This window comes from Manacus candei, unplaced genomic scaffold (assembly GCF_025592945.1).
Source record: "Manacus candei isolate 608988 ecotype Guabito, Panama unplaced genomic scaffold, ASM2559294v1 h1tg000072l, whole genome shotgun sequence".
Taxonomy (NCBI): Eukaryota; Metazoa; Chordata; class Aves; order Passeriformes; family Pipridae; genus Manacus; species Manacus candei.
This window is the reverse complement of record NW_026138120.1, coordinates 298,020-318,205: the sequence shown is the minus strand read 5'-3', so window position 1 is coordinate 318,205 and position 20,186 is coordinate 298,020. Positions and strand designations below refer to the sequence as shown.

Below are 20,186 nucleotides of genomic sequence, written 5' to 3'. Positions count from 1 at the left end.
CATGATGCTTCCTCTTCCACAGCCACATTGCCTCCTTGATTTATATGTCCTTACATTTTATGCTTAGGAAAACCCCTGAGCTTCTCAATTTTTTCTAAAGCACTTCTCTGGAGGAAGTAAAGGGGCATAATAAACTGACTGCACTTAATACTTCACAAGCCACTGCTCATCGCTTTTAAAGAAAGAATAAAAGGGATGCCGGGACTGCTAATACGTAAACTCTTGCTAACATTTCAGATAAATATAAACAAAAGGGAGCTAGAAATAACCTTTCTTCTGACACAGTACCAAGTTTGTGAAGAAGAGTATCTCTGCTTCTTTCCTTAAAATACCGTATTTCATGTTTCAGACAAAAATTGTCCTAGCACATAGTTCCTATATCCCTTTGAGAATCTAGAAGTTACCTAGGCAATTAGTTATCTAGTATCTTTCCATTAGCCACAATGTATTTGGGATACCACTGTGCACAAAGACTTGGAAAAAAAGGAAATACCTGGTTTTATTAAGCTACATACTGTTTGGTTCCTTTTCTTTAAACGTAAATTTGTGATTAGTAGACTTATAGTCAATAGGTTTGCAATTTCAATACCACAAACATTTATGTAATATTTTATGTGGGCTAAAAATCCTCATAGCTTTACTCTCCTTCATACTCACCTCCCCATGGTGATAAGCTGACATTTCAGCCACAGAACCAGCCAGCTGAGCAACCTTTACTTCACGTTTGTCATTTCTCTTAAAGCAAGTGAACAAAACTTTGCGTTGCCCCGGTTTTAAACCTATTAAGAAGAACAATCCATTTTCAACACACACAAAAGCGTATGTTCTAAAGTAATAAACTTGTTTTGCCTTATCATAATTTCTAATCTCTCAAAAGAATTCCAAACATTAAATGGAAGCAAATTCACACAGTAATATCAACAAGATAATCAACTAATATACCAAATCTTTTAAAATAATAAAAAAAAATTTTACCAAACTCAGAAAATTACCAGGAAAGCAGAAACATAACCCTTTCAGCCAATTAGTATTATACAGCATAAAATACATCTTTCTAATAAACAGCACCTTGATCCTGAATGTATGACTTCCACAAGTCGAGTTCTTTCTATTCTACTCAGCAATATCTTTTTTCTAAGAATATCCACACAAGATCAGTAATGACAAGTGTAACTGTAGCTTACATGTATTTTAAAGCACTCTGAATTTTTACTTTCTGTGTGAAAATCTCAAATATTGAAGAAAATTCAACAAAAACATATGCCACTTTCAGATATTTTAGAGTTTTAAGGAAGAAATCAGTCTCAGATCTTCTGGTTTACTTGTATTTCTTAGGTAACTTTAGGTACAACATCTGTGTGGAAGGGATTGCATCATATTTTCTGTATATTATCCAGAACTGATAAGTAGTTCTAGATTATGCTTATTGATCTATTCAGAGTTTTAACTAACATACATTTACGAAATGCAGCAAAACATTGTTATGTGTTATCATTACTACCTTGGGTCAAACATAATAATAAGAAGGGGGGGGAACAACCCAAAAACCAAAAAAACAAACAAAGAAAAAAACCCAAAACAAAAACCAAAACCAAACCAAAACAAAAACAAACAAAAAAAAAGAGACACTGACTACAATCTCCATTTTATTCAAATATGCAATTTTTTTTTACAATAGGTCCACACCATGTTTTTCTACCAAGTCTACTGAATATAATAAAATTACAGGATTTTCTTTACAGGGGAGGATCCTCAAGGAGTAAGAATGGTAACTAGTAACTGTGAAGAGATAATCAAAATATTCTTCCTCTTCATTTTTTTTCAGAGATTTGCCACCAGACTAGCCTGTTATATTTCACCAGATGATGCTAAAGGATGAAAACCATTGCTAGAGTACTACACCTGCTGAACAACTCACATATCCTTGCCCAGAATGCAGAATTACAGCTAAAGTTGGCAGAAACACTGATGGTAATTATATATAATATTCATAACATTATATATCCATACATTATATTACAAATATACATAGACACACACAAATACATGAATAACTATGTTCCTTTCTTATTTTCTTACACTTCTGTAGAAAGAGTCTTGGAGAACTTCAAATTAACAGTTGTCTACTGCAAGTTTCATTCTTTATTTTAAGTTTCAGCAAAATCATTCTGCTGATTCTGAGAAAGCAGTTGAGAGTATAGTATGTTAAAATGAACAATGATCTCTTGGAACATACATCTTTATAATTACCCAGCTATGGCAGGAAGTAAGTCTGGAGAAGCTGAAACAGGCTGACATTCTTTGACTCCCTAGAGATGCATCTGCCATACCTAACTCAGCCTCATTCTGCAGCAGAGCTGAGGATTCATTCTACCAGGAAGCTACTGACCCTATCCCCTGGTGAACTATCTTACTCTCTCATCTAAAATACAAAAAGCTGTTGCTGCATGAATATTTTGGTATGGGTCTGTAGTGTCAAGAAGGCTGACCACCTCCACTGTAAAAAATATACTGGAAAGTGGAGAGATAAATGCGCTCCCCCCACTCCTACTGCCCCCATGAAACCTCAAGGCCTTTTTTCTGACCTTAGTAAGCTTATGCATATGGACAATAACATGGGTGGAAATTCCAGCTCACACTGTCTGCAGACAGTTTTACAAATGAAGCTCTGGTGTAGTGTAGTGAAGCTGCTTCTTTTAATGTCCATGCTATTGCAAGGGGAGAGTTAGTAAACCTGATTGACAGAACCCTAGCAAGATTACAGGTCAGTAAACACTAGATCATTGCCTGTGGTGTAAGACTGAAGGGAGAAAACATTTGCATCTTTATCTGCATTCAGCTGCTGTCTTGAATTTTGATTATTATTAGCACTTAAAAGACCAGCTTTCTCTGATGATTTGACTAGAAACAAAACTTGTAGAGTCTGGTGAATAGGTCTGGTTACATAAAAAGGTTGAAACACTTAAACTTCCTCACAGAAGAAATACAGCAATTAGCACATAAATCACAGAATGGGTTAGGTTGGAAAGCACCACAGTGGGGTCATCTGATCCAACCCTCCTGCTCAAGCAGGGACATCCTAGAGCACATTGCAGAGGATTGCATCCAGACAGTTCCTGAATATCTCCAGTGAGGGAGACTCCACAACTGCTCTGGGCAATCTGTTCCAGTGCACGGTCACCTGCACAATAAAGAAGTTCTTCCTCATGTTCAGGTGGAACTTCTCATGCATCAGTTTCTTCCCATTGTCTCTTGTCCTATTGCTTGGCACCATCAAGAAGAGCCTGGATCCATCCTCTTGACACACTCACTTCAGATAGTTATAGATATTGATAAGGTCCCCTCTTAGTTGTCTGTTCTCAAGACTGAACCAGCCCAGCTCCCTCAGCCTTTCCTCATAAGAGATGCTCCAGTCTCTTAATCATCTTTGCTGCCCTCCACTGGATCAGCTCCAGGAGCAACACATATTGAGGGGCCCAGAACTGGACACAGCTCTCCAGATGTGGCCTCACTAGGGCTGAGTAGAGGGCCAGGATCATACCCCTCGCCCTGCTGGCAATGATCTTCCTAATGCACCCCAGGACACCATTGATGCAAAATGATAATCAATACATAGAAGTTCTCATATTCTCTACTTGAATGCATTGATTCCAGTAAAAATCACAGCTTTAAAAACCATCAATAAAGAGGAATGTTACAACAAATCATAAGGAATTATCAGCTTACCATCAACAAGGGAAGGGATAGATCTCTCGTTGTCTGAATTTGAGAAAAGGATCAACTCCTTGTTAATGAAATCATTGTAAGTCAAATGTTTTGTTGCTGTGCCATATAAAAATTGCTGAAAAAAAACACATACATTATTCATTCAATACAAAAACTACATCACATTTAAATCTCACCCTGCAGATTTATTACTGTTATTTAGGACTCACCTCGGGAAGGCCATGTAGCCGACGCTGTCGTCTGTCTTCCATGAAATTTGTTAACCATTCTTTTCGGTCATCAATCTTCTTCTTACTGAAGGCCTGAAAAGATTCCAAACACACTAAATTATCAGCAATATAAATGTTTGTGTAAATGTATGTTACTTCAGTCAGAATTTTAATTATATTGCACTATCTGATCGAGTATTCAATAAGGCTTATTTGGACAAGCTAATCCATATAACTAATGTTTACATTTAAGCAGCAGTACCAGTACATGACTTTTCACACATTTTTGCACAATGTTTTTGAACTGACAGATCTTTTCCAGATTGCAATTTAAATTTATATTACTTTCCTGAAATTTGCACACATTTGGACAAATCTTATCATTCTTCTTCCCCTCTTCACATCAGAGTTGTCTTTTGATACACGTTTGAAGGTCTTTCCCCACAGAGCTTTAAGGCTGGGTTCATCATTTAGACTGAAATATCTCTTATCAAGAAAATCTACTGAAGGTATTAGAAAAAATACCCTACTCTTCTTGTCCTCTCCATGCCCTGGAGTCACAGAACGCCAATAACTTGTAGTTGTTCCTGAATGGTCATTCCTAGTCCTCTTAAGAAAATTGCCAAGTTGACAAAATCGAAACTGCATGAAAAGACTAAGACGGAGTTTAGGCCAGCTGACTGAAGGCCTCAGCCTTCATGACAACAAGGTGTCACTTTTAAGCAAACACCCTATGAAAGGACACAGGAATGTTCTGACTCTGTCATGTCAGAGAAACAGAGTTCCCCTTCAGAGAGTTTCTTCCCCAGAAGAGTACAAGAACACACAGAAACTGTGTATGTGGTTGCGATACACTGGATTGTTACATTAATTATTGGTTCAGACCAACTCAAGGCAGGGGGTATGGCAGGGAAGGGACAGGTCAAATTTCATGGAGGTGAGATAATGGCCTATCCCATAGCTCAGCCCTTGCCAGCCACCCCGGGACACCCTGGAGCAGCGTCAGTCAAATGCAGGCCGGGAGCCTTCACCACATCCCCTTTTCTGCCTAACCCAGCCTCAGAACTGATAACACACTGAGAGCAGTGCCCCCCACCACACCCCCTGGAGCCCCTAACCCAGCTCCAGAATGGAAAACACACTGGGAACACTGCCCCTCACCCTGCCCAGAGCTCCAGAGTGGCCAGTGGGCCGCAAGTCCCACCTGGGCGTGGGGGGTGTGGCCACAGGGGCCCCAAAGTTCAGAAAAGCAGCAACAAGTGCTCTCCGCGCTTGTTCCGACCCTGCCACCGGGACACTGGACTTGCACAAGACTCTGAACGGTAGCTATAATTTTCTCTTTTTCTCTCTTTCTTTACTTCTTCTTCTCCAAATCTCCTTTCTTAATATTTTGAGTAGCTTGAGACCAGACGGGCTGGATTTCGCTAAGCTGCGTGGGTTAGCATGTGCTAAGTTAAGGCTTTGTGGAATGCTTTGTTTTGGTTGAATGCTACCCTTTAAACTTTCGCCAAGTACTCCTACTTTCTAAAGTTTACCTGTAAGAATACCTTGTGAGGAAACGTGCAGCTTTTCTCTTTTGCGCTCTCTCTTAAGGGTTTTAAAAGAACTGAAGGCTCTTCAATAGATCTGGCAAGTGGATTCTTGAAGCCTTATATATTTTTAAAGTAAAACCCCTCCAAGTGAGCTCGTAGCTCGGGTGCTGCGGTCTTACAGTGATTTAAGAAAGATTTCAATTACTTTAGGAAAACTCTGTGAGTTGCTGAAGTACTGCCTCTTTTTCCTCAGGGAACAACATATAGAGACTCCATCGTGTCCTGATTTCAACCACTCTGCTGCATAAGAAGATAGTGATCAGCACTATCTTTTTCAAAGGACTCTAACTGGAGCACTCCAAAAGAGCTCAATGAGTAGTTTCATTTCCTTGGAGACCATGATATTACATAATAAATATTAAACCTTAGTAATTTAGTCTCTGAGAAAGGGACCAAGTGATATCACTCTGATTTGCATCAGACTGACTTCGTTTGTGACCAAAGCTTGGTAATTCACGTCAGACATATGACAGCTTAAGACTAGGCTTTTGTAAAAAAAACATTACTAAATTCTCACAATTTTCTTCTGTCTCCTTTCAGTTTATCTATACCTTTTCCAGACCACTGAAGTGAAAAATTACCAAGAGGTGTATCAGCATAAAAATTCTTTTAATAGAATAATAGAATTAAGAGCTTGAATAAAAACTGTTCTCAAATATTTATTCTTGAATAGAATAAGGAGGTTTTTTCTCCCCTTAAAAATGATATTTTAATACCCCCTGGGCTAGCAAAAGAGTTCTTCAGAATGCTGACAAATTTGCTATGTGAAATAACTTTTGCTTTCCTAGATTACAGCTATCATGAGGCCTGGCAGGGCCCATAATCTTACATCACCTATGCCCAGAGGTAATCTTGGGGCTGGGATTACAGCTATCAGCAGAAGAAACGTGGGTAGGAATAGAAGTGAAGCTTCTGCTAACAGCTCCAGTACTGGTCATAGCTGTTCAGGTGTAACAAGGATGACCACCTTCATCCTGAATTCACAGAATACCATTTTAGACAACAGCAAGGATCAGCCGTAACAGGTTACATGGCCTCAGGTATCAGCCTGTGTAGGGAGGTCTACTGGCAGACAGAGAGATCAGAATTCTATTAGTAAAAACACATTTTACAGCATCCATGGTATAAGGAAAAAGTTGTTTTGTCTAAGACGGGTATTTTTCCATTTTTCTTTTTTTTCTCTCCTACCTTTTTTTTCTCTCTAATACAACCTACAAATAAAATAGCAAATTAAAGCAGATAAAAGTTGAAATACTTCTTGAAAAAGCAGCTTCATTCCAGACGCTTCATCCTTTGTCCTTCCACAAACTTTCTTTGAAACACAAGTACTTTCCCATACTCAACTACGCAGAAGATTGCAAATTCAAATATGTAGAGCACATGCATGAATACACATATGCCACAGTGATATATCTTCAATGAATAAATAATATTTACCTGATCTTATGTGCTCAGAAACAAAATAAGGATGCCTAAGTAGATGTGAAACGTAATTTGTCTGGGCTCTATTTTCTTACATAGAGTACTTTTTTGCATGTTCTGTCTTTAAAAGCAAGTCTGACTGTAACACTTCTTGAAATCGACATTACACAAAACTATCAAAGCTAAAAGCAGAAGGTAGAGCTGATTTTGTAGCATGGATAAAGTTTATTCCAAAATTTAAAATATTTTCCAAAAGATTCTTTCTCTCGTAGAAGTATTTTTTTCAGGTACTCCAAAAACCATAACAACCCTTTAAGGTCTTTCTCATGTGCCATTTTCAGCAAACAATGGAAACTAAAACATATCATATACAGAAGCACTTTCTTACCAGTGTAATGGCAGCATCATCCTCAGGACCAGCATACCGAAATAAGATCCTATGTCTTTCCATGTCAGCAAAATATTCTTTTGCTTCTTTAGCAGTGCTGGTACCCAACCCTGTACAGTAAAAAGAAATTGTTACTCAATATTAAAAATTTAAGTTTTATTATCTTACCCCTTTTATTTTACTGGGAATATTATAAAATCATTACATAAGATGCTATCATAAAAACAGCTACAAATAAAACTTCATAGCACCCATTTATTATTATTTATCAATAGGGTTCACTTATTTGTTTTTAAACAAACCTTTGTAGTATTTTATCTTCCATGCTTTATGATTCTCCATATGCTTTTTCCACTCATCAAATTCAGGGATACTATAGAATGAGAGTTCTTGCTTATTTTTGCTTGCCTTTAAAAAAACAAAACAAAACAAACAAAACAAACAAACAAAAAAAATCAACTTTTCTGTTGCACTATAAGTAATCCATAAAATCACAATAATAGAATCTGTACCTTCACAATAGGGGTGATGAATTCCTCAAGAAAACCATGTTTCAACAGTGATGGCCAATTGTGATGAATAAAATTAATCAACAAGCCCTTTATGTGAGATCCATCCTGATCCTAAGTGAGAACATGAAAACGTGAGGCAATCTTGTCAAATGTCAGATTTCCAAAACCACCCAAAACCCACTCACTGGCCTGGATACATCAAAACAATATCTGTTGATAGAAAGTATAGAAGGGTACAGCTAGTTTTAATTTGTGTTCCAAAATGGACCAGCTGTGACATAACTACCTGTGAACAGCACTATCCCTGAGCTAATAATAAGCTCTTCCAAGCCAAGTGCATGGTTGCAGTTCAAAGATTCTCTGCCTGTGTTGTGTTTTCATGGAGAGCTACACAGCTCTCCCAGACACCAGAGAGCTGAATTTTTGTGGAAGACAGTCAAGCCTGGCCCACAGTTCTCATCGGTGGAAAGATGCTTGACAGTTCAACCCTGAGATTATCCAACAATAATTGCCTTCGTTCTTGTCTCTACCTGACTTGCTAGCAATACCACCTCATCTACTGTTCCCTTTTGTCCTTACTTTCAACCTATTTTTGAGTTATCAAAAGTATGTTTTTATTATTACTTTGCCTTCTCTACTATTTTGTGCAGCAAAGTCCAGTTGTTCCTTTGGAGTAACCAAAACAACACCATAGGTAAATTAATCCTGTAAAGAAACCTCATACATTAGGGATTCCCCCTGAATGCATCCATACTGTCATAGCTGAGACAGGTTGTAATGCACAAAAACATAACCTGTGAAATTGCAGCAAGACATATCATAAGAAGCTCTGTATATTAAAACCCGTGAATTTCAGGCTTACTTGATCTGTCATAATCATAATTTTTCCATATCTCAAGCTTTTCAGAGATTCTGGATCTTCATAGCTTTTCTTGTATTGTAGTCCAACTATTTTGATGATATTGTTGATTTCTGCGTTTTCCATAATCTGTATAAAAAAGTTATTTTTGAAGTCAATGTAAAAAGCAGAAATTTAGAAATATCCCAGTCTTTTTCAGGAGGGCTTGAGAGCTTCTTTTTCAATGCATCCCAGCCTCAACTTCATAACCCTTTTACGCACAGCCCCTTGCAGCCTTTGCACTTGTAAATATTTCTTCTGTACATGCAAATTCTCAAGACTGCACCACACTCTTTCTCCTCTATGGGCAGAGCACTTTGGGTCAGGAAAGCAAGAAGAAAATTGCATGCTTAACAAAAAGTCATCTCACAGAGCTGCCTTCTCTTTCCACTGTTTCTGTGGGCATATGCAACACATCTCTTATTACAGACAAATTATGGAGGGCAGCAGAAATAATGAGATGGGGTAACGCTGCTGCACTCAGGTTGTGAGCCAATAAAATCACATGGCAATAGAGAGTATAAAAAATTTTAGAGTTTTTAAATATTCATGTGAAATATTAATATGAGTCAAAGTAAAATTTCCTTCCACTTGTGAAGAAATTAACTTTATCATCCCAGTACTGCATTACTACACTTAGTATTTCCAGGCTTATCCCAGGCTTTAAAGTAGCTGGTACTTTATGAAATCTCAGCCACAAAATTTTCGTGAAAAAATAAAAATTCAAATATGAAGATGTAAATCTAGAAATCAAAAATAAACCCAAGACATCCATTTGTCACCAAAAGGAGAGGAAAAAAACTGCATACCTGTTTGTGAGAAGCTTCTCGAACATTGAGAATTTTGCCCCTGAGTGGGAACACTCCATATCTGTCTCTCCCAATAACACCTAAGCCAGAGACTGCTAAAGATTTGGCTGAGTCTCCTTCTGTCAGTATTAACGTGCAGTCCAAGGAATGTTTGCCACCTGCAGGCCAGGAAGAAGTAGAGGGAAGGCAAAAAAAACCAGAAAGCATAACTCAAATAAAAGAAATACAACTGAATTCTTCCTTCTCCTCATTTAAATACATTGAATTTCTATTTTTAGGGATGGCCCTCCATACCACTAACACTGCACAACAAGAGCGAATATCCTTGCCCTTAGCAGTACATTATGGATTTCTATGGAGAAGGAGCAAAATAGACAAAATGGGATGTAATGGTGGCACATCTTATGCAATGGTCCCTATATGTCTGCACAAAAAAAGTCCAATTGCTTCTGTACCTTTACCATTTCATTTTTCTAGCTGCAAATTTCTTACACACATACATTATGCATGTCTGAGTTACATACGGGAGTTATTTCCCATTCTGTATTTCCCCTTTCCTCACAGTACATTTTAAGAAATAATTTATTAAATAATTTTTGTGGGTATCCCTTTTTATTGTCCATCAGCTGAAGCCAGACAACTGTAAGAAAAACTTGACAGGAAAGATCAAAAGATGAGAACATTTGCACGTATTATATCTCACAAATTTCTTGAACAGAAAAATAAATCTTCACTAACAATGTAATTTTGACTCTACAAGACACACTGCATTTTGGTGCCTGTATGCCCAATATATTCAAAACTGGAATGACATTTATGTTCTGTTTATTGCAACTGCAGTAGTGGAATAGATGTTCCAAATAACAAGCAGGTTGAAAAAAGGAATCTATCCTTTTGCAAGGGTGCAAATGCTCATTAAGCAGTTTTGCTATTTTATCAAGGCTAAGCGGTAGGAAAGACTACAAAAAACTTCAAGCTGGTTAAGTCTCCCCTATTGCTAATAAGGTAAATTTTGAATATACTGGAATTTAAAATAGGTGCTGTGGTTTGCTTTTACCTGGTAGGTAAAACCCACCCCATACTTCCTATTACACAGAATTTACATTCAACATCTTTGGTTTTCTGAATCAAGAAGTTTGGTCTAATAGAATCTAAATTAGGCAGCTATTCACACTGCCAATAACTACCTGTCAACAAAGTGGACTCCAAATACCAAGAATAATACTAGTCTACTGTTTCAGAATATAAGGCAGCCAACATTTTTCCCTAAGTGAACTGCAGAAGACACATCTGAATGTAATCCAGGTGGACTTCCTTCTGAAATGGATGCAATCATTAGCAATTAATTTCGTGGAAATACAATGTGCCAGGTATTTTCCTGAGCCTGGCTCTAAAGAACTCAAAGAACTATACCAACCGGTAGGTTCAAAAAAATGCTCTTATGCTTCACCAGATTAGGTAATCCTCCTAATCCACCTCCAACAAGCCACAGAACTATGCATACCTCATCAAGATCACAAAAAAGCAAGAATGACCAGGTATAGGACTCATTCTTTACAGTGGGGGAAGAAATCTGCAGCAACTACCTCACTGTACAGACACATCTCCTATTCTTATGCATTAACAAATACATCAACTACAACATACTGCATTTTGCTCCCAGGCTACACACAGGTTACTCTGTGTGACACATATGAATGTCTTGAAACAATCTGTATCTTCATGTATCATTTAAACCTTTTCTCCATCTTACTGGGAGGTCTGAAATTCTTTTGAAAAGATGATTTATAACTCTTCACAATATACTCACAGTTGTGCACATTCTTAGGCAATATTCACATAGAAAAGTTGAATTTTTCGGACCTAGAAATACTGATCTGCCTCTCACACACAGAAAGAGGACATACAGCCCTTAATTCACCTGAGCTTTAGGATCCCCCAGTCATAGAATCACAGAATGGTTTGGGTTGGAAGGGACCTTAGAGATCCAAGCCCCCTGCCATGGGCAGGGACACCTTTCACTAGACAAGGTTGCTCAGAGTTTCATCCAACCGTGACACTTTCAGGGATGGGACATCCACTACTTCTCTGGGCAACCTGTTCCAATGTCTCGCCACTGTCACAGTAAAGAATTTATTCTGTACATCTAACCTAAATTTACCCTCTTCCAGGCTGAACCCATTACTCCTTGTCCTTTTACCATAGTCCTTTCCATTAAGGTCCCAAAGGCAAAGACTGATAGTTCTACAATGTTTTTGTCTGTGTACTCATTAAAGAATTTCCATGGCACCAGTACTTCTTTTTTCCCTTTATGTTAAGAAACATCATCAGTTAGGCACCATCAACAACCGAAGTTCACTGAGACAAGTTCTCAAGAGCAGACCAACCCCCTCAGACACACTGAAGGAGTCACTCTTTCATATCACCTTCTGCCTTCCCTTTCTCTATGAAAGCAGAAATCAAAGATCCTGATTATTTTTGATTGTGCAAAAAGAACAAAATATTTCTTTTCAAGAATAAACAGATGATCCATATGATACCTTCACTCTTTAAAAAGAAATTACTAAAGAACTTTTTACTAAATGTATTATTAGTGATCCTCTAATTTAAAACACCTCTTCCAGTATAGATAACACTTCAGAAAGTCAGGCAAAGCCTGCATATGACAATACACATTGTACTCAGGAACTGAATGCCTCTCTGCCTCTCTGAGTGTCCACCTCACACATGCAATGCCTTCAGTGCGAGAAACGCAGCATGTTCCAGATACTCAAAAAACCAATACCTGGGTAAGCCTCCTTGGGAGATGCAGAGTTCCCACTCCCCATAGAACTAGGCAGCAGAGAAATACTTGGGAACAGGGATTCAAGACATGCAAAGGTTTAGGCATCAGTGTTGAGCCCAAATGAATCCCCACATGCCTGCTTAGTTGAGGAAGTTTCAGGGTCCCCCCATTAAAAAACTGCGTAAGAAGTGATTTTGAAGGCTGGTCTCCAAAGCAGAGCTAAAAAAATCCTATGAAGAAAGTGTGCCCAAAATCATTCATTATATGATTTAGGAGCATTAGGCTTAATATCCATAAAATATATAATTTCTCCAAGCACACAATCTTCTACGGAAGAAAAACACCAGGAACTTACATCTGATTAGGGAATGCCAATTCCACAAACAAAACACTAGTTAAAGGAGACATGATTACCAACTTTTGAGGCAAAATATGACATCTGAATAACGGGAAAAGTAATAAAATAGTGAAGAAAACCAATTAAAAAAAAATCAATACCAAGGAATCAAAAAAGGAAGAAAGGTCTCATCATCTCACTGAGCTTCTTTACCAGTCTTACATGCTTTTACCTACTCAGCCCACCCACCGACTTCATTGCAATTTCTCTATCTTTGTTTAATGTAAGGATGTATTAAAAATTAAATAACATTAACAAAGAATGGCAACATTTCAAGCTCTTTAGCCATATGTGCCCCTCAAATAACTCAAGAACATCTCCCATTGCTGTTGGCACAAAGAGTGCCAACTGATCCTGATCCCTATCTATGCTAAAGAAGCAAGCCAGCAGAGATTGCCAGTTTACCCTATATTCCCAGACAGGAACTTAATGGCATTTAAAGTATTATGAAAAAAGTCTCTTGAACCATTCCCTCAAGTGTGCACACTATGTGATCTACTTCCTATAGCTTGTGGCCCTATAATGATTCTGATATTTTTACATTAGAAAGATCAAGAAAACCTCCAAAACAGAACACTGGTAACACAAAATTTAGCAGGAAACCACAATTAGAATATACACACACTCTTCCAGTACCAAACTAGACTGCTGCTTTTGTTCAGTGTTATTAAATCTTTGCTCTAGAGAGGATAGTGTTCCTGATATCAAACTCACCATCACGCTTTAAATTCTATCTCCAGAAAGTTTAGAAAACTAGAAAAGACTTTTATTAAAAAATCCATAAGGATGAAAAACAAAGTCAGGTTTAAAATTATCATGTTTGTGAAAAATTTATGAAACATTAAAGAAATTAAAAATAAGTGCTCTTACCAGCATCATTAGCATCATCCAGTTTTGGAATGCCCTTGATTTTACTGTGTTTCACTGATGAACATTTCTTGTTCAGCTGAGTTTGTGCCTTAAATTTGACCCAATTCAAAATACTCTCTATGATACCACAGTTAGAGGCCTACAAGTAACAAATCAGAATTGTGGATGAGAAAAATAAAGCTTCACATAGCAGATTCTTACATCTCAATTTTAAGTCACTGATCTAACACTGCTTCTCAAAGCTCTCTAAATTTTAAAAACTGCAATATGTGAAAGTCAAGGAATTAACATATACCTTACTCTTTAGCATTTTAAGCACATGCAACCAAAACACATCATACACAGAGCATCCTTTTCCACCCTTTATATAACTAGTAGAAAGAGCAAAGGAGGTCTGAGAACTAACAAGAGGTTGTCTTATGTTGTGTGGTTGATGTGCTGAGACATTTTAGTTTCTAAAGCACCTGTTTCCTGGACTTGATAGCAAAAAGTAACCATATGGGATATTTATGGTCATTTAAAGTTTCTTTGGAAATGACTGGAAATGGCTGAAAGACAATCAAAATCATTTAAGAATAAGGCTTTATATCAACCATTTGAGAAACGGATATCATTTTTAGAAACACATCTGCAGAAAAAGTAGCATATAGTATATTTTCTAAACTAAAACTGCTTTAGGTTTGGTTCCACATCAAAACAAAATACAGGTGGAACAAAATACTGTGAGCTTTGGCTTTTCATTATCCCCCACAATACAGCATTCATTGCGGAGATTCTGCTGCACATTTAACACATCTGGAAATCAATGTTCAGTTCAGGGAATATTAGAAACACTATAAATCAAACCTGTTGATTGAAATACAACAGGTATTCACTCTTCAGATTTTGTTATATGATACTGTGTTGTGGGTTTTTTTCCCTGTAAGTTCTATAAGAATGTCACCTGTAATACAGAATTAGAAGCTGAAAACATTACACAGCAAGTGGAGTTTTGATGCCAAAGAGTACGAGCAGTAGCACCATTCTCCTTACTACCGGCATTCCATTTATGCTACTGGTCCTAAATAGGACACATTATATTGAGTTCTGGCTAACAGAAGTCTTCCTTTGCTTCATTGTATAAAAATGTAATAGACGAAAACCCTCTATGACATATTTGTATATTAATTTAGAATATCAATTCTTAGCCCATCTACAGAAAAAAATTTAAACCTCTTGCCCAACAATAATGATCACTTTTAATACTACAGCCCCAGTTCTGCATTTCTATGATTACTGAAAGAACAAGTACATGTGACATATCCTCTCCCTCTCTTTTCACCTTAGTGAAACAGAACAGGACTGATTCCAAAGAATAAGGCAGACAATATTCTCAACTTCAGAAAAATATTTCAACACAAAAATAATTGGTCAAGGACTATGTTTAGGTTTTAAGAGTCACATTCATTTCATCAATATAAATACCAGAATCTCCAACAAATGAGCTGATCAGGTCAAGCTTGCTTTTAAATCCAGGGCAAGAGTCAAAACACAGTCGTTGCTTCCACTATTAAGACCAGAGGTTCCTCCATCCCATTTTAACAGTATGCAAATGTCACTAGAATACCATAATGCACTAAAATTAACCTTCTGCTACAGAGCATACATACACTTGGATCCAGTATGTCAATTCCTGCTTCACAGGGGGGAAAAAAAAAAAAAGGAAAGAAAAAAAAGGTTTACTTACTGCTTTAAAAAATTTCTCAGATAGCTGGCACTTTGACCCAAAACTTTTAGGTTGCAATGTCATGTTTTCCTTTGTCTGGGAATCAAACGATGGGTTTTCAATCAAGCAATTAACAAAAACCCATATATGATTCTTCACCTGTTGAAAACACAGAAACCAGTTTACTCAATAAAGTTCCCACATTCATATTTTTCAATATTCTTTTATAAAGTAACTTGCCTGAAATGGTTTGACTGAAACTCCAGCTTTATTCTTCTTTTTCACCACTTCTATCAGTTTGCCCACAACTTGATCCACCACGTAATCAACATGCCTACCACCCTGAATGAAGAGAAAAAAAAAAACAAACAAAACAACAAAATAACTATTGAATTTCCTAATAGCTTTTATCAGTATTAACTAAGTTCCTGTAGTCATACTTAAATTCGGAAATCCACATACATTAAGTTTATCATAAGAAAGAGAAATTTGGTTTGAAGTTTCTCTTTCATGTCATTCAGTCTTCATTCAAGTGAGGATGACAGAAGTTACACAGAACAGGAGGAGACCTTTCATTCACTGTACAGTGATGGACTTCAAATGCAGCTGCTTACAGTTTGCAACAGGATACAAAACCTTAAGAGTACGGCATATCTAAAAATTAATCTGCAGTACTGGGAGGTACCTACAACACCACACAGCTGTTATGTGCCTTTTTAACTGGCACATAAATAACCTTGGACTAAAAAACCCACATATTTGTTCCTCAAATTAAACTTTCCCCACTAGGTTCATTATAAAAAGATGTTCACGAGCTTACCCTCAGATTATACAGCACCCATGCCTATTCCTTCCCACAAGTGATCTCACCTTTTCTTAGCTGTATTACAGAACTCTTGGCATAAATGCAATTAGCAATAATTCTTTGCTAGCCTGGGACTTCAGCAAATAGAGAGAAAACTGAAAATAGCCAACCATGAGACCCCGAAAACTTTGAAAGAACAGAACAAGACAACCTTGAGGAGATGACCAGTTCTTCTTAAAACTCACCAGAGGTTAAACCTGTTCCAAATTCATATCTGATGGGGCAACAAGAGATCCATACAGAGCATGCAGTTAACCATAAGCTGGCAAACCAAGGCCTTAGGAAACCACAGGGCAACAACTTGTAGCTACATAATCATGGTGCCACCACTCTTCTAGCAAACAAAAGCAATCCACTGGAGTCCCTTACAGTTACTGCTCAAATGCAGAGGGGGAAAAAAAAAAAGAGGCTTATAAGCAACTTCTTGCATCATCACAGTGATGAAAACAAAGAAGGAAAGAATATATAGGATTTTTCTTCCTCTGTTGCACCATCAGAGCTGAAAGTGAAACATTCATAGGGCCTGTCACAATTCTTCCTTTTACCCTATAAGAAAGAGGCCTGAGCACTGGTTATCCTTGTTTAAGGGCTTTTCAACCAAGTGTTTCAAATGAAGCCTTCAGAGCAAGAAAACTTTTGGTGGAGGCAATGTTTTCAGATCCCAACTATGATCCCTACCACAACAGACCCCGAGGAAGAAATACTTATTTATTTACTTAAACTTTGGAAGTAGTAAGTCAGAAATGTTATCCTTTTGAAGCTATATATAACTCAAGCTTTGCAATACAGCAGGATGATGAAAATACGTTTCTAAGTGTGCAGCCGTGAGTGGGCCACGTTCAGAGCTCGGAGTTGGGAACCTCTCAGCCATCTCACCAGCAGGTGGCACAAGTACCCACTGTGGAACCATCACAGCCTAGAACTGACCCCGCTGTCACAGCAATTCCGTACAAGACATACTAAATCTAGAGGGCTGCCTGTGATTATTATGACTTCTGCACTATGGGAGAACAGCGCTAAGACTGCATAACCTTCTTTTTCCAGAAGGTAGTGACTGGTACCCCAGTCTTGCATATTTCAGGATGCAAAGGCATCTAACGAAACACTAACAACTAAAAATCTTAAAAATGGAGCTTTGACTGCCTCCTATATACATTCTATTCTTATCATCTTGAATAGCCAACAGCCCCAACTGATTTGGAGGCAAGCCAAATTTAAATTCTACAGACAGATAGATGGTTTCTATGGCAGAAAAATTCAGAAGCTAATTATAAATTTGAAGTTTTAATTTAATTAAATATACAAATAAAATACTAATTTATTTTGCATTTGTTTTCTATTGTACTTATTTTATTAGAATAAATCTGAAAACTGGAATAGTCTTGAATTTCTTGCTGAACTCTAGCAAATTTTAACAGGCTGGGATTCTCCCTCCATCCAAGTCTACTCTCTGACACTGCAACTGTATTAGCTGAGCATTTCTGCTAAAATGATTAGCAGTATTTGAGTTAGCAGTGACACCACATTAAAAATATTATTAGATTGCTATGTTAAGAACCGAAGTTTCTACTATGATTTCTACCACAGCTAATATTTGAAATTCCGAACTTCAGAAGACTATGTTTAATCAGTTTACAAGTCTCCCTCTAAAGGTTATTTGTACAACTATAATAGCTACAAACATTCTTTCAAATGCTGCCTCAGAGCCTGAAGTCAAATTCTGTGTGCTTTACTGTAGCAAAGTTTTGAATAAATGGGGAGTTTACGAAGGTAACAAATTTACAAGAACCAAACAACAGAGTTGTGCCTCAACACACTGCCTGACCTTCCAAACAACCTTCAAAAATCCAACCCAATAAACCTAAAAAAAAATTTTTTTGGAATTTATAGGAAGTTTAAAAAAGATGGACGGGAAGTTATGACTGGATGAAATTTATCCAGAAACAGAAATGAAAAGCTTTCAGCAAACACCTATACATAACCAAAACACAGCTGAAATGAGCTCCTCACCTGTCAGTAGACAAGGGGACAGGCAGCTGACACTGTTAGTTTCTAGCCATTATGTCTCATTAGTGGGTAGTTGCATATCAATTGCTGGTGAGGTGGTTCACTGGCCCTGAACATTCCACATCCAGTCACACACATAAGGAATGGATCAGGAGAGTGGGAAACACTAGAAATTACACCACTTACCTTTGAAGAATACACAGTACTTTTTTCTATGAATTTTCTTAGAGAATATATGATAACAATGTATGTGAAACTGCATGATGGGTGAAAATTGATCCAAAAAAGTAAAATTCAAAATTTTGAATAAATGTATGCAATATATTTGACTTAGAAGTCAACTAGTACTCATTTTTTTTCAAACACATTTTCTTAACCTGGTATCAAGCATAATTAAGTTTCTCTACATTGGCAGCTTCCTCATAAAAAGTATTGTACACATCTTTAAGGTCATGGTTTTATTCTTCTTTATGCCGCATAAAGAGGTCCGAATTAAAATTAAGTTGTAACCCTTCATCTACCAGATACTTGTTCAAAACTAGGGATGACAAATGTATCAGGTAAGAATTAAAATGCACACTTAGAAAGTAAATATTCTAGAATGAAATAAACTGTCCCCATTACCACTGAACTTGTTCAGCTAAACTGAAAATGACTGAAAAGAAGTTACGTAGTAAAAGTTATATCGCACCAAAACACCGGCTACACATCACCAACTACCAAGGCTAACACTGGTACTTCTAGGCACCTGCTGGCCTGGGGACTCCACTCACTGTAACCACTGGTGCTTAGGAACCACTTGTGCTACCGTCAGAATTTTCTTTTCACTCTCTTAGAAGAGATCTGAGCAAGGAGAAGTTTTCAAGGTTCTGATTACCAATTCTTATCATTCCCATCTTTTGGAAAGCTCACAGTTAGGATTTCCTAAAAGCAGTCTCACCAATGACTAGTACTGCTTGTTCTACTATTATTAGATCTAGCTTGTTAAATCTGCTAGATCTAACAACTAGACTGTCTAGTTGCTAGATCACTCATCAGGTGCAACTTGCGAAGAGCAGAAATGACAAAGACTTTCTTTCGCCATGGTGGATCTCAGATCCCTAAATCTGGTCCATGCCAAATGGGAGTAAATCAGTGTTATGCCAGCTGATTGCAGGTGATAGCCTCGGTGCCTGACCACCCCAGCAATTTAAGAAGCACAAAGCTGTACTTTAGTATGCTGAGCATATTGCTGCTTTATCATAACTGAAGGTTTCTCCATGGTCTCGTTTTACTACTACTACAGTTGCTACTAAGTACCAAGAAAACCTAGATACCCTAGATAGGTAAAAGAAAATCTCAACACTTCAGGCCAATTTTATACATCAAAAAGCAGTAAACAGATAAGCATTTTTTCAAGAACACCAAAAGCCATTTTTGTCCTCCAAAACTTGTTACTGGTAGCCTCAAAGAGGTTTGTATATTTTTTACCTTACTTTCAGAATTATCTTACTACAATGTGTTAAAAATGAAGGAATAAATTACTTCCATTGATTTTAATCAATACCACGTATGCTCACATAAAACATCACCGATAATGATTAGTAGTGTTTTCAAAACTAGTGCATATGTAGAAATACTGCTGTGAACATATTTTGATTCCATCCAATTGCTCTGCCAGTTCCTCTCATGCAAAGGATTCTCTCACCTGCTTATTTGCAGTAACCCAGATTTATTTTTTATCTGCCCCCTGAACTGGGCATAACCTCAGCACATATTGTATCATTTACATTTTTTTACCATTTGATCTAAACTACTCACCTTTGTGGTAGCTATACTATTTACAAAGCTGATCTGCTGGAACCCCTTCTCGCTCAGAGTGAGGCACACATCCCACCGTTCATTCACAACTTCGTGAATGACTTTGAGTGCGACTCCAGTTTCATCCAGCTTGTCTTTAACGTAGAGATCTACGTAACTGCGGAATCCATTTACCTGCGGGCAACAAGGGTAGCAATCACT

The 20,186-nt window shown here is 37.5% G+C and overlaps 1 protein-coding gene across 4 annotated transcripts in view; it reads right to left on the bottom strand.

Annotated features, from left to right (window-relative positions):
- The window catches only part of TOP2B (DNA topoisomerase II beta), a 64,205-nt gene that overhangs the window by 19,422 nt on the left and 24,597 nt on the right, over window positions 1–20,186 (bottom strand). For all 4 annotated transcript variants that reach the window (XM_051808370.1, XM_051808371.1, XM_051808368.1 and 1 more), the window contains exons 8-19: window positions 19,986–20,159; window positions 15,554–15,655; window positions 15,335–15,472; window positions 13,609–13,747; window positions 9,557–9,714; window positions 8,712–8,837; window positions 7,850–7,960; window positions 7,640–7,745; window positions 7,338–7,447; window positions 3,936–4,028; window positions 3,727–3,841; window positions 658–779 (exon numbers count right to left, since the gene is read on the bottom strand). In XM_051808370.1, coding sequence (XP_051664330.1) covers window positions 658–779; window positions 3,727–3,841; window positions 3,936–4,028; window positions 7,338–7,447; window positions 7,640–7,745; window positions 7,850–7,960; window positions 8,712–8,837; window positions 9,557–9,714; window positions 13,609–13,747; window positions 15,335–15,472; window positions 15,554–15,655; window positions 19,986–20,159 — 1,494 coding nt within the window. The remainder of the gene's footprint in view (window positions 1–657; window positions 780–3,726; window positions 3,842–3,935; window positions 4,029–7,337; window positions 7,448–7,639; window positions 7,746–7,849; window positions 7,961–8,711; window positions 8,838–9,556; window positions 9,715–13,608; window positions 13,748–15,334; window positions 15,473–15,553; window positions 15,656–19,985; window positions 20,160–20,186) is intronic.